Source organism: Corythoichthys intestinalis, chromosome 13 (genome assembly GCF_030265065.1).
Source record: "Corythoichthys intestinalis isolate RoL2023-P3 chromosome 13, ASM3026506v1, whole genome shotgun sequence".
Taxonomy (NCBI): domain Eukaryota; kingdom Metazoa; phylum Chordata; class Actinopteri; order Syngnathiformes; family Syngnathidae; genus Corythoichthys; species Corythoichthys intestinalis.
This window is the reverse complement of record NC_080407.1, coordinates 39,351,175-39,366,359: the sequence shown is the minus strand read 5'-3', so window position 1 is coordinate 39,366,359 and position 15,185 is coordinate 39,351,175. Positions and strand designations below refer to the sequence as shown.

General features: G+C 38.7%; 2 protein-coding genes and 1 long non-coding RNA gene across 5 annotated transcripts in view; 2 read left to right on the top strand and 1 right to left on the bottom strand.

Moving 5' to 3' along the window:
• LOC130927694 (E3 SUMO-protein ligase ZBED1-like) overlaps nucleotides 1-15,185 on the top strand; it is a 287,791-nt gene that overhangs the window by 106,928 nt on the left and 165,678 nt on the right. The window lies entirely within an intron of this gene.
• Nucleotides 1,292-2,470, bottom strand: LOC130927704 (uncharacterized). Its single transcript, XR_009066495.1, has 3 exons — nucleotides 2,276-2,470; nucleotides 1,951-2,180; nucleotides 1,292-1,851 (listed from the first exon to the last, which is right to left on the bottom strand). It is a non-coding gene; the product is annotated as an uncharacterized LOC130927704 (long non-coding RNA).
• The window catches only part of LOC130927668 (oocyte zinc finger protein XlCOF6-like), a 59,803-nt gene continuing 50,257 nt past the window's right edge, over nucleotides 5,640-15,185 (top strand). For all 3 annotated transcript variants that reach the window (XM_057853614.1, XM_057853613.1, XM_057853612.1), the window contains exon 1: nucleotides 5,640-6,029. In XM_057853614.1, the coding sequence (XP_057709597.1) occupies nucleotides 5,903-6,029 (127 nt within the window). In that variant the 5' untranslated portion in view covers nucleotides 5,640-5,902. The remainder of the gene's footprint in view (nucleotides 6,030-15,185) is intronic.

The following is a 15,185-nucleotide window of genomic DNA, read 5'->3' as shown; positions in this document are numbered from 1 at the left end:
GGAATCACCTCCCAGTGTCGCTCCTCAAGATCAAACGGATTCATCACCTGCCAGAGTTGCCATAAATCTTGAAAATTCTCTTGATTGTACTAGTAAGTCTGTGTCTCAGGAGTGTGCAAGTGGCACTGTGAGCCAAGAAAGCGAGAAGATTGTAGAAACAACAAATGACAGTTTTGATCAAGAAAAGGAGATGGTAGCTGATGTGCCAATGTCGACCACTGAGCGAGCCCAGTTGTATGAGGAAGTCCAGAATTTGCGAACAGAATGGGACAATGCTCTTCAGCGAGTTGCTTACCTTGAAAAACTCCTGAAAGAAACAAATAAGTGTTCAGAGTCTGTGGAAGGAAATGATGAAAAATGCCAAATGATGACAGGAATCCACAATTGTTGACTGCTTTGAGATCTTCATTGAATCGCCAAAGAACCTGCTCGCCAGAGCTCAGTGCTACAGTAGCTACAAAAAACACTGCACTGTTAAAGTATTTGTTGCTTGCAACCCATTAGGAACTGTCACATTTTTGTCTAGTTGTTGGGGTGGGAGGGCTTCTGATGTGCAGATAGTTCGCGAGTCTGGCTTTATTGATTCCAAGTATCACATGCCTGGTGACCAAATACTTGCTGACCGGGGGTTTACCCTTCATGCAGATTTTGCTATTCGTTGCAGCTGTGAACTTTTGACTCCAGCATTTACGAAAGGTAAGAAACAGCTATCCGCCAGGGAAGTAGAGATATCAGGGAAAATTTCCTCCGCGAGGATACAAGTCGCACGTGTTATTGGCCTCATGAAAAATAGATTTAATGTTCTGAAAGGTACACTGCCAATTCGTTGTGTTCAGAATGTGAAAGATGAAGCGCTGGGCTGCACTTTATCGAACTGCGATAAGATTGTGCGAGTGTGTGCCATTTTAAGCAACATGTGCCCCAGCATTGTGTATGATGAACATTAAGCTGAGATCATTTTTTTTCTTAATATTTTTATTAGTTCCTTACTCAAAATCTCATTTAATTTCTGGATTTTTGACTGTTCAAATGTATTCTTTTAGTTTGGTGTCTGTTTTGACTGTTGCAGCAAATTTACTCTGTATTTTTTTAATTTATTTATTTATTTATTTTGTAAATTTACATAAATAAAGTTCTGAAGAGTACATGACAGCTCCATTCTTATTATTACTTGTCTTATTTGAAAATGAAATGGTACATAAAACAAGATATAAACTAAGTATAGATTTTATTGCACAAAGATGAGGTAGAACACAAGTACATGAAAAAAATAAAGTGGAAACACCATAAAAATATTTAGATATGTAAACAAAAACAACAAAATCTAAACAAGCTCATTTCTTTTTACGGCAGTCTTGGCAATACCATTTCTTTGCTTTTGGCAGCCTTTTAAGTTTCAAACATGGCAGGTGAAACCAGTTATTGCATGAGTCACATCCCACCATAGGCCCTTCTTCTGAGTTAGTTTTGCACACACGATAAAGTGTCTGGTCCATTTGGGAAGTGTCAGGCGTAACGTTCTTTTTCTTCTGGGCCAAGAGTCTGCTGTGGATGTGCTTCCTCCAAAAAGCGTCAACCCTGTCTATCATGCTGGCAATGAAATTCTCTTTGCGATGTACACGTTTCACTACACAGAACTTTGGTGACCAATGGATAAGGTCACCATATGTAGCATTGCACACGGACATCTGAAACTGTATCTGTGTGAAATGCATATGGCCTGGATTCAAGTCAAGTTTGGTATTCAAAGGGAATGGCACATCAGTGCATGCCAAGGAAGTGTAGCCCAGTCGAACTGCAGCTTCAATCTTGAAAAGCATGGCACCTACATGGCTGCACGTCTCACCTAGGCTGCAAACATACAGGGGATTATAAACAAAGTATATAACATATATATAAGTTTATATAAATAACAGTTTGATGTGGATTTTTTTTTCCACTGATACTTACCCTGCCATGCACGTGCAATGAGCTGTGACTACTGTCCCATTGTTTTTCACAGCCACCCAGGTATGATGAGGCTCATCTGTTACCCGCCATGAATGTCGCACAGAAGCTCTTAAGATGTATGTGTCATTCGTTGACTTTATGTGTTCTACAGTCTGAACATAACCAGATGTACAAAAATGAATGAGCCTCCAAGGACTTTTAGTTTTCCATGGCTTCTCTGCTAAATAACCCTGAGAAAAACAGATTGCATCTAAATGAAATATCCTTCCCATTTATTTTCATTTGTTTAAAAACAAAAACGCCTAATTGATAAAGGTCAACTTACTGGGTGACTTTATGAGGTAGTTATATATGTTTCCATTCTCCACTGCAGGCCATTCCTTAGGATTGTTCATCCAGCTATCAGCTGCGACTTTGTATGGGCAGATTTCAAAGCCAATACAGGCTCATTTTAAATTGTATCGCCTCCTGGCGTCTGTCGGAAGTGATTCTTGACAATAAAACGTCATGTTTAAGACGTTTTTCTGAAAAAAAGAGGCAAAATACAGCTGAAATATATGACTTACACACAATGGTTTCCTAAGGATGTTTACCTGCGCTTGGCCCCTTTTCAAAATGGCGACTCGTTGCTATGCGAGGCGACGTCATCGTGATATCATGAAAAAAATATCAAATTTTAAATTTAATTTAATTTAAAAAATTAAAACAGAAAATCACATTGTTTGATTTTTAAATAATGTATTTGCAAATCATGGCGGAAAATAAGTATTTGGAGGCCAATGTTTCTCCACTCTCCAGCCCTATCACACCCGCCTCGCTCGAAAATAAAAAAAAACAAAACCAGCCCAAATTACAACTTTCCTTTTAAGATAAAAACGTTTCTCTTGTAAAAATACATTTATATTTTGACATGATTCGAGAAAAAAATCATGTGGGATTGTAGCGTTATCATTTCGCCTATGAGGATCCTGGGAAGTGTAGTTCTTCAAAGAAATCAGTCAGTGCGATCAGCACCGCCCTCTGGCGGTCAGCAGGGATTAAATCGAACGATTGTATTATTTTCATTCACATTTAACGGTCTATTTATTCAAAATTAAACATCTAAATTACATGCTGGTCAACACAAAACGCTGTAGAAGCACAACTTAGGCAATACTTTACAATAAGGGTCCCTTAATTAACATTAGCTAATGCATTTTTAGAGAGTAATGTTTAAGTAACATCATAATAATTATGAGCCCTTATAATCCCTTATCTAACATGAGTTAATTTTGTAGCGGATGATGCTGTTGAGTCTGTTGCTCGGTGAGTTTGAGTGCCGCTCGTGTCTCGTTCTTCTGCCGGAAGCTCGCGCGACAAATTCCCGACAAGAATCACCCCCTCTCCTATGGAGGTAGATTTGTGTCTTTATTATTCAATCAAAAAAAAAGTTGCTTCAATCAAATAAAAAGTTGCTTCAATCAAAATATATATTTTCAATCGAAGAAAACGTCACTTCAATCAAAAAATGTGTTTGAACGCAAAAATAAATTTGAAACTCCCAAAAATATATTTGAAAACTATTTTTCTTTGATTGAAAATTTTTTTTTTTGATTTAAGTCAAGTTTTTTTTTTTATTGAAACACCATTTTTGATTGAAGTCATGTAATTTTGCGTTGGGACCACATTTTGGCTAGGACATTTGTGTCTTTATTATTCAATCAAAAATTAAGTTGCTTCAAACAAAAAATATATATTTTCAAAAGAAAAATCACTTCAATCAAAAATTTTAAAAATATTCAATCGTAGAAAAAAAAGGTTTGAATGTGAAAAAATATTTGAGACTCAGAAATTCGCATTTGAACACTTTATTTTTCATTCAAACTGTTTTCTTTGATTGAAGCAATCCTTTTTGTGTTTGAACAATATAAGGGGTAGGACATTTGTGTCAAAAGCATTCAATCGCAATAAAAGTTGCTTTAACCAAAAAAAGATTTTTAATCAAAGAAAAAAATTATTTGCAAAAATATATATTTTTTGAAAATATTTTTATTTGAAATATATATTTTTTTAAATATTTTTTTTTATTGAAGTGTCACTTTTTTTGAAAAGCAAAAAGTTTTAAACTCTTTTTTTTCAAAGTAGAAAAATTTTTGAACACAGTTTTTTTTTTAAGTGGAAAAAGTTTTGAAGGCACTTTTTTTTCGACTGAATCATTTTGACACAAAGATTCAACTTCAACGCTAGTTCCGGTGTGTTTGAGTGGCAGGTGGCTACGCCAATGAGATAATAGTATGAAGCAAGCATAATGGCCACCAGGGCTCCATCCAGCCATCGGAGTCTGCTGGACTCTAAACTGAATATAGGGCACCGGTACGGGAGTGGTCGGCGAGTGGCCCGACACTAGCCTGCCATGTAAGCGAGTGGACTACCGGCGAGTCGCCGGCGTCCACGTCGGCGGCCCCATCGCTTCAGCTTTGAATGAGTGCCGTGTCATTCGCGGGCCGTCCACTCGACAGCCGGCCTCCGCGCCTGGGGGCTGATATCGGGGTCCGGCCAGGGCAACGTACCGTTGCGGGTACTCCGGTGAAATGCCGATGTCACACCCCCGTACCGGTGCCCTATATTCGGCTTAGACTCCAGCAGACTCCGATGGCTGGATTTAGCCCTGGTGGCCATGATGCTTGCTTCATACTTTTATATCATTGGCGTAGCCACCTGCCACTCAAACACACCGGAACTAGCGTTGAAGTTGAATCTTTGTGTCAAAATGATTCAATCGAAAAAAAGTGCCTTCAAAACTTTTTCCACTTCAAAAAAAAAGTGTGTTCAAAACTTTTTCCACTTTGAAAAAAAAGTGACACTTCAATAAAAAAAATACATATTTCAAATTAAAAAAAATATTTTCAAAAAATATATATTTTTGCAAATGATTTTTTTCTTTGATTAAAAATAATTTTTTGATTAAAGCAACTTTTATTGCGATTGAATGATTTTGACACAAATGTCCTACCCCTTTATGGTTCAAACACAAAAAGGATTGCTTCAATCAAAGAAAACAGTTTGAATGAAAAATAAAGTGTTCAAATGCGAATTTCTGAGTCTCAAATATTTTTTCATATTCAAACCTTTTTTTCTACGATGGAATATCTTTAAAATTTTTGATTGAAGTGATTTTTCTCTTGAAAATATATATTTTTTGTTTGAAGCAACTTAATTTTTGATTGAATAATAAAGACACAAATGTCCTAGCCAAAATGTGGTCCCAACGCAAAATTACATGACTTCAATCAAAAATAGTGTTTCAATAAAAAAAAAAAAAAAAACTTGACTTAAATAAAAAAAAAAAAAATTCAAAGAAAAATAGTTTTCAAATATATTTTTGGGAGTTTCAAATTTATTTTTGCATTCAAACACATTTTTTTGATTAAAGTGACGTTTTCTTCGATTGAAAATATATATTTTGATTGAAGCAACTTTTTTTTTTGATTGAATAATAAAGACACAAATCTACCTCCATACTCTCCGGCTTCAGGTGCTGGAGCGATGTCAGAAGTGGCCAGAGACGGAGGCACAGGATTGACGTCGATGAGTCGGCGTGTCGCAACCCAATGTGAGTACCGAAAGGATGTGAGTGGCGCATGCGCAGTAGCGGAGCTACTCACGGCGCGAGCTCCGTCGACATCTATCTGCGCACGCGCGCCGCCATCTGGTTGCTAGGACACACGCGATCAGTTGCCCGTGCTAAGAAAAACGTGCTCGGCAACAAGTTGCTTTTTGTTCTAAGTTATCCCACAAAGTTCGCGACGCAGGAGGTCTAGAACTACTTGACTGGAACCAATTCGAAAGATTTGGACTGTCCATCTTCAAGTGATTTTGTGTGCGTTGAAGCTTCGCAGCCAAGTTAGCTTAGCTTAGCTTGCGAACAAAGAACAACGTGAACATCAAGTTGGAGTCTCCTCATGTGTGCAAAATGCGTGCAAGAAGGTCGCCAGCGGCAAAGTTCGAGGCGGAACTTTGTGCCGCAAAAGCTCAGCGTCGACATCAGCTCTCGACTGCTTGCAAAATGCAAGTAAAAGTTGTTCCTCGCAGACTAGCAGGTTGGTTAACCGATTCGGGAAATAGGGAATAGGACGTACTACGTCACTGTTTGGCTAGGCCGCCATGCTGGCAATAGAGTCTACCCACGTACCACGTGTTCGCGTAGGGTTCCGCCCACTTGTCCGTCAAAACATAGTGTTAACCTATTACGGCTACGTACATTTCTCCTATTTACGGCGTGTTTTTCTGCTCCTTAACATTAATAATCAAAAGGGTGAAGGCGTGTGTGGCTGTTGGTTGCACTAACAGAGAAGATGGAAGGAGAGACTTGAAATTTTACCGTATTCCGAGGGATCCAAATAGAAGAGCGAAATGGACGGCTGCAATTCGACGTGAAAATTGGACACCAAAAAATCACCACAGACTATGTAGTAGTCATTTTATATCCGGCAAGATGCATTTAATATATATTTAGAGGGTTTTGGCCTGACAACCACAATTAAGATCATTGCTAGGCTAATCGCCGACAACATACGACGTAGTACGACATAGTTTCAAATTCAAGATGTTTGTGACTTCCCTATCTTCCACCATCGTTATTTTTTGAATAATATTTAGCTGGTACCAAGTAAAAGAAACTGGCCTCGTCTACGGGGCTGACAAATAACCACAATTAAGATCATTGCTTGGCTAATCGCCGACAACATACGACGTAGTACGACATAGTTTCAAATTCAAGATGTTTGTGACTTCCCTTTCTTCCACCATCGTTATTTTTTGAATAATATTTAGCTGGTACCAAGTGAGGGAAACTGGCCTCGTCTACGGGGCTGACAAATAACCACAATTAAGATCATTGCTAGGCTAATCGCCGACAACATACACGTATGTATGTAGTGCGTGCTATCGCTAAACCATATAAACATTAAAAGCCTTAACTCCATTGACAAACGACATGAAATACATTAGACTTGACAGTGGATGTTAGCAATAACAAAAGAATTCGAATTGAAAATTTCGTAACTCACCTTTCCAAGCACAAGATAGATTCCTGCCAAACGAGGACCTGTTTCACCCAACCAGCAACGAAGTATTTATAAGCGTCCAAGCTCTTGAAGTTTTTCGTGAGAATAGGCTGATTTTGTGTGGACAAGATCATTTTAAATATCAGCGTAGCAGATGTCAGGCAGACAGGGCGAAGACAGTGGGTCGAAAAACATCGATTTGGGCATCAAATATGGATCTGGCGACTGTATAGAACGAAGCTTTTCCTCATAACGCCTTTTATGCAACAGATCCAGTGAGTTTGCGGCATCAGAAAGCACCGGGTCTTCCATGAAATGCATTTTAAATTGCGCCATCAATTGAAAACAATGCAAATACAGAGTCAAAATGACGGACAAGTGGGCGGAACCCTACAGCGAACACGTGGTGCGTGGGTAGACTCTATATCCTTCCGGCAGACTCAACGGGGATTGTAACGTGTGGTAGTGCTAACCTAATTCCTTCGGTGTATTAGAAAGAAAATATGGGTGTGCATTGTTGTGTTACCGGGTGCAACAGTGTCTCCTGCGACAAAAAAAAAAAAAAAAAAAAAAAAGGGCGAGGAAAACTGGACTCACCGTTTTCCTGCATGGAGGACCAAATATCAGATCACGAAGGCACGACGGATGGCTGGGTTGCAGCGGATCGTCGGAAAAGCATTTCTTTTGATCATATTTCTGCTGGAATGAGAGCGTGTTCACGTCATCTCTACTCTTGTAAATTGAACGATTTATCCGTTTTGGTTTCAATACGTTTTTTTATTTTTTTTACCGTTGTGTAAATCTGCCTCGGTAGCAATGCTCACTTACTCCTCCTCCTCACCTACCTGTTGTGTTACTAGGTAAACCTGCTGACAAGACATCCCGATTGGTCACCATCTCTCTTCTTGGATTACTTGACAAAGAAAATTTGTTCAGTTGAGTGGTTCCATGTGTCTTGTGTCGGAATCAAACAAGCCTCTGCAGCAGACGCCGTCTGGGTCTGCCTTTCTTGCTGATAAACTGCGGGCTTTTAACTTGTGAAAATGCAAGAACTTTAATGCACATATTTATTCTACCTGGCTATTTAACTAAGGCCAGTGAAGTGTTGTTGTTTTTTTAACCACTTTGACAAAGACACGTTTCATTGTAATGTTGAATTGATAAATTCTATTATTATTTATAATTATTCTTGTTTGCACTAATGTAGACTTTAGACTGTCAATTCAAATAGTGTTGGAAAAGTTGCAATACCTAAAATAGAAATGCAAGAACTGTAATGTACATATTTATACACCTTTATCTACCTGAGGCCACTGAATGTTTTTTTAACTGCTTTGAAAAATACAGGTTTTGTTGTGATCTTGTATTTATATAGTATATAGCTTTTTATAATGTATTATGTATCATAATATTTGCTACCCCCTGTCGGAGTGTGGGCCATTTTGCACTAAAAGGATTTTAAACTGTCAGTTCAAATATTGTGTTGGAGAACTTGCAATACCTAAAATGGAAATGCAAGAACTTTAAACCACATATTTATTCTGTCTGGCAATTTACCCAAGGCCAGTAAATGGTTTTTAAACTGCTTTGACAAAGACACATTTATGTTAAACTTGTATATATTACTTATAATTATATAATATTTGCTGACCCCGTCAGAGGGGGGGCCTTGTTTGCACTAATTTAAAGATTTTAAACTGTCAGCTCAAATATTGTATTGGAGAAGTTGCATTACTTGAAATAAATCTATTGCAACTTATCAGTCACACACATTGTCAATGCATATTCCAAATAGAATAACAAAATTAAGTCACCTGACTTTGTAATTATGACTTAATAATCACAAATTACACCTGTTTATTATGAAGACCTGAAGTAAACAACAAGCAGTTACAGTTTGTCAAGAAGTTGTTCAAGTCATGTTTTGGTATTCATATTTTATTGACTTTTCACAACAACACTTGGGATCGTGTTTGTAAGAGCAGAGCAAACTGAAGTTTCAGCGTGCACTCTTCGCCTTTCCAACCTCTCATAACGCTCCGATGTGGTGCGCTTGACCTCAGAATAACCCAAGAAGAGATATCGTGACCAATCGGGATGGGTTGTCAGCATTTCATATGCAGGTTTTCCTAGTAACACAACAGGTAGGTGAGGAGGAGGAGTAGGTTAGCATTGCTACCGAGGCAGATTTACACAACGGTAAAAAAATTAAAAAACGTAACCAAAACGGATAAATCGTTCAACTTACAAGAATAGAGATGACGGGAACACGCTCTCATTCCAGCAGAAATATGATCAAAAGAAATGCTTTTCCGACGAACCGCTGCAACCCAGCCATCCGTCGTGCCTTCGTGATCTGATATTTGGTCCTCCATGCAGGAAAACGGTGAGAAGTGAGTCCAGTTTTCCTCGCCCTTTTTTTTTTTTTGTCGCAGGAGACACTGTTGCACCCAGTAACACAACAATGCACACCCATATTTTCTTTCTAATACACCGAAGGAATTAGGTTAGCACTACCACACGTTACAATCCCCGTTGAGTCTGCCGGAAGGATATTGCCAGCATGGCGGCCTAGCCAAACAGTGACGTAGTACGTCCCATTCCCTATACTATTCACTTTTTTCCCGTCCCAGTGGTGTTGAATTTGAATTGAAAGATGAGCATTCAAGGTCAGGCCTCCCTGTTTAATTGCATTGGAAGTCAATCGTTTTGAAAAAAAAAAAAAAAATCATTTATTTATCACGGGTGGTTTAGGGGTGACTTCAGCCCCCCTAAAATATTCTTAAGCCAACCTAAATAATTTGTTGTTTTCTCCTAAGACAATAACATTATATAAAATGCTAACATATTCACTATGAAGATGCCAGAATATAAATTTAAATTAATAATCATATAACCTGTCATTATTAACTTACATATGATTATACATCTGTCAGTTTCCCCTGACTTCATAAGCCCTTTTCACACACATGTCCAGGGAATTTCCTGTGTAAGGTGACGCGGGATTTACCCGTGTCATTGCTTTCACGCACAAAAAGTTGTCCCGAGAATGAAGCGGGTTGGAGCTTTCAAAGACTTGACCCGTGTGGCCCACTGGCGCTTTCTGTGCGGGGAGGGCCGCTGGCGTGTTTTTATAACCGGATATTACATCATTTTTGGGTGGCATTGGCTGTCACAATATTGGTCTAATAGTGTTTTGTTCCAGAGGGAGCGTTCCCGATGTTGTAACTGCAGCCAATTTAAGCTCAAGACTGTATTTAAGCGAGAGGTATGATCGGGCCTTAAAAATCCAGCCCGACACGACCCGGGTCTGCGGGTATCCCAAGCCCGAAAAAAGAAAAACGAAATTTTATATGTAGGCCCGAGCACCCCCCCCCATTGCCGTACCGCAAACAACTGTCACTTCCGCTCATGACAAGCCACCGTTTGTCCCTAATAGGAAATGAATGGAAATCGTATATGAAGGAGATGTTTATAGAGCTAAACCTACCAATTCTCTCCGAAAATGTTCTTGGTGCCATATTGACTGGCAAAGATGTGGACGAACATAAAAATGTTCAGTTAAAGAGACGACCTAAGCATAGCTTTAGCTTTCTTTATCGACGCGACTGACAATGACATTCTCCTGTTTCACCAAGCTATCCTTTACCATCAGCCCTGTCTTTCTTACAAATCCTCTGGTTGTCCTACGTCTCTTACCGTTCTTGGGGGTAATTTAGTTAGCTTTGTGTAGCGATCGCAAATCCTACTCAGTGACTGCCAACGAACACTTAATTTTTTCGTTGATAACACATCTTAATCCTATAATTTATTTACACTTCCCCCTTACTAAAGTAGTTTTTTTTAAAATATATATAACAGAAACGGTAACAGTGGCAGTCAGATCCCATTGTAATTCTTTTCAGGTCATTCATTGTCAGACAGAAGCAGTACGGCACAATGTTACGCTAGAAAAATAAGTTAAAAATATAAAAATAGCTTACCTCTTTGTCCTCTGAAAGACCATGCCAACCCAACATAATGTTTACTGCATATGAAACGTGAATGGATTCGCCGAGCTGGTGTTAAAGGCGGCGCAAGTTGGTTCGGTCTTCACATTTTTTCCTCCCGAGTGTTTGGTTTCCGGAAACGTATGAAGAAAACATCCTTCATGTGTCGTAATGTCTAGAGTCGTTTCTACAAGTTCCAAAAAAGCAATGCGTGATCGGCATGTTCGTTTTTTGAAGGATTACCGGAGAAAAGTAGCACTAATTACGTTGGGTCTATGCGAGGGCGGCTCTATAATGTCCCACTTCGGCTTTACTTCCGCTTTACGATGCGACGTCACGGTCTAAAAATAGCCTGCGTGCAGTACGCCATTTAAGTTTTATTTGTGATGACTCAGGAGAAGGAGGAAAAGGAGGGAATGCGCCATAAAAGCCTGTCTTTTGTAACGAATTCTCAGTGGGCAGAAAAAAACACAAATTTTCTTAATGTTTAAATAGTCAACATATTTTTATGATCATTATAAATGCATTTACACAATGAAATAATGCTGGAAAAGTTTATTAAACATAGTGTTAGTCAAATCGTGTTTTTTTTTTTTTTTTTTCCCCGGAGGGAGCGTACCCTACGTCGTAACTGCAGCCGGTTTAAACTCATCACGACTGTATTTAAGCTAGAGGTAAAATCGGGCCTAAAAAATCCAGCCCGACCCGGCCCGGCCCGCGGGTATTACAACCCGACCCGAGCCTGATCAATTAACTTGATTTGCAGGCCCGAGCCCGGACACGCCCCCCCCCTCCTCCCCTGGTTGCGTTTTGTGTGATCATATTTGTGAAGATGTGCATAAGATAAAATGAATATTCTTTAAAATAATCCAAAAACAATATGAAATAAGAATAAATAAATAAATAAAAATGAATAAATAAATAAAAAATTGTGACCTTTGCATAAAAGCCTGTCTTTTATAACGAATTCTCAGTTGTCAGAAAAAAACACAAGTTTTCTTAATGTTTAAATTTTTGTAATTTTGTAATTTTTGTAAATATTTGGATGTATCAAGCTTGTTTCATTTAATTTAAGCAAAGCAAACAAAACAAACACTTGTAACTAACGGAAGGGTCCACAACACATGCACATAGATGTGGAGCACTAGTTCAGTTTAATTTAATTTGGTTTCAAAATCAATTTAATATTTAAGCCATTGTATGAAACCTGAATGATAGTTTGTTTCTGAAGCAAGAGGGGTATTTACTAAGGTATGTCGTGTTCTTCGTTTCACCACTGTTGCTTGGTGTGCTTAGTTGTAGCATTTGTAAATAACTTTGTATATCAATTTATATCCACTGCAAATTGTGAATTGATCTTTTTAAAAATGTTTAACATGTAGAGGGTATTCAAACAAATACATCCGAATGAATTAGAATTGTTAAAATACTGTTATTAAAATATTCTCAGAAGTTTAGCAGTTTAGTGTCAAGTACGAAATAACAGTGTGTGAAAGGGGGGTTGTGCGAAACAGGCTCAGTCAGGCTACTTTCAGACAAAGTAGCTTGACTGAGCCTGTGCGAAACAGGCTGAGTCAGGCTACTTTCAGACAAAGTAGCCTCCGCAGCTCCTCAGATAATGGCTGAAGAGGGGGTTGTGCGAAACAGGCTGAGTCAGGCTACTTTGTCTGAAAGTAGCCTGACTCAGCCTGTTTCGCACAACCGCCTCCTCAGCTTTGTCTGAAAGTAGCCTGACTGAGCCTGTTTCGCATCTTTTTAAAAATGGTTTTTTAACATGTAGAGGGTATTCAAACAAATACATGCAAATGAATTAGAATTATTAAAATACTGTTATTAAAATATTCTCAGACGTTTAGCAGTTTAGTGTCAAGTAAGAAATAACAGTGTCTGAAAGGGGGGTTGTGCGAAACAGGCTTGGTAATATTAGGGAGCACCAAAACCCCTGGTACTTCTAGTGTTAAATATAAATAAACAGATGCAGTTTTGTGGACTCGCAGCGGGTAAAATTAAAAAGAGGGTGCATGGCACGATCTGGCTCTGCAATGACCATAAAGCGCCTTCTCCTTTTTTTATAATCCAAATTATTTATTTTATAACAAGTATTCCTTCGTTTAACATCCATACATCGTTTTAGTTTACATATATATAAACATATATTTTTAAAAGTTTGCGAAAGAGAACCCCGGCCCGACCCGAACGTTATAATTGACATTTTGATAATATTGTTATGTTTTCAGTTTAATTTAGCTATTTTCAACTTGCTATGTTTATAATTGTGGTGTTTAAGCTTTTCTTCTTACTGCGAAGAGGGAGGAAGTGACGATCGGCCCGCCATGATATTAAAGTCATCAGCCATCGTGCTGTGACCCGGGAATTTAACACTTGCTTTCACGCACACCGCTTCCCGGGAAAGTCCAGGATATGATACTAGGACACGACCCGTGAAATGTCCGCATAATCACCGTGTCAGTCGACACGGGAAATTGTTTTCACACACAACAACTGCACGGTCAAGTCCCGCGATATTCTCGGTGTTTCGGAGTATGTGAAACGGACTGTAGAGTAAGGTAGAGAGCCACTTCAGTGTGTGGCTATCCAATCCATTCCACTTGTTCATATAGAGAACGCCCACATCACTGAAAACCCAGTCCGCGTTTTCTATGTGACCAAGCTAGCAGTCAGTAGTGCCTTTTTCCCCCCTGCAGTTGGTTTCTGCGCGCGTCTTTTACCTTTGTTGTTTTGCGGTCAAAGGTTACATCCCAGCTCTAAAATAAGGCAGCTAGTTAGCTTGAAATGTATCGTGAAAGACCTAGCAGGGTTAAGTGTGTAGTCTTGTTCCCACTATCTTTGGGTAGGGGGGACTTCCTTGATCATCATCAGTGGATAGTCATTATAATACACTAATAATTGGAGGTGGGAATCTTTGGGCACCTAGCGATTCAATTACGATTCAGAGGCTGCGATTCGATTATAAATCCATTATTGATGATGATTGATGATCTTTCGTACATTAGTTACAAAAATTGTACAAAAAGTCTTTGAGGCTTAAATAAACAGCTATTTCAGTATCAAGTTAACAGTTCAAAACAGTAAATAAAATACTCAAGTCCCTGTTCTGTATCAGCAGCTTTAAACTACATTCAATTGATTTAATGAACTTGTGAATCAACCGTTAAAGTTGTTAAAATTACTCCCTTTATTCCTTAATTTCCCTTCTGTCGACTTTCGACATGTCAAAGTATTAAAACTGTTTTAAAGATGGATTCAAGTCAAGATTTTGCGGATTTACGAGTATTTTAGATGAAAAGTTAATTAGGTTCACTCGGAAGGTTCGGTACAACAGCCTTCCAGGGAAGTCCACTGCTTTAAGATGGCGGCTGATTTCGAACCGGCGAGTCTGTCATTTCGAATCTAGCTTTCTATACACGTGCTGCTAATGCCGCAGAGTCTGTCATTTCGCATATAGCTCTTTATATATCTGATATCTACCATAGCATTATGTGGACCCAGTTTGTAGTGGCTGTCGGCAGAGTCAGGTATTATTGTTTTTTATCTAGCAGCATGAGTTACAACAGAGCCGTGAGTTGATCATTGTCATTACCCGGGTGATGACAAGCATGCTGTTTACTCTCGGTCAGTTCCTCAATGCGTCCCGAAGGCCGCGCCGACTGTGTTTTAGTTCCGCTTTACTTGACATATTTCAATAATCGGAATTTGGATATTTGTGAATCGTTCTCGAATCTTCCACGGCCAAATCGCGAATAATCTAATAATCTGAAATTTCACACCTCTTCTACTAATAATAATAATCATTCCACCACCCTTATTGACCTGTAGCAGTCAGAGCAGAGGAGCAAAGAGGGTGATGGGGGAAGAGAGACCTCTACATAAAAAGGGAGGGGAAAAACCGTTCAATTTTTGTTTTAATCTAAAAATAGATAAAGCAGAGGGCACACTGAAATATTACCACAATTATTTTGAATGAAAGGCACACAGTCGTAGTAACAAAAATGAAATATATACCGGTAGTATTAATTTGATAGTATACTATTATATGTATATTCACAATAATACTTTATAATATAAAGTAACTAACATTAGTGCAGTCATGGATTATAGTAAGCAGGCTAGTGCAGTCATGGATTATAGTAAGCAGGCCAGTGCTGTGTTTCCATATAAATTTTTTTTTTTTTTTTTTTCT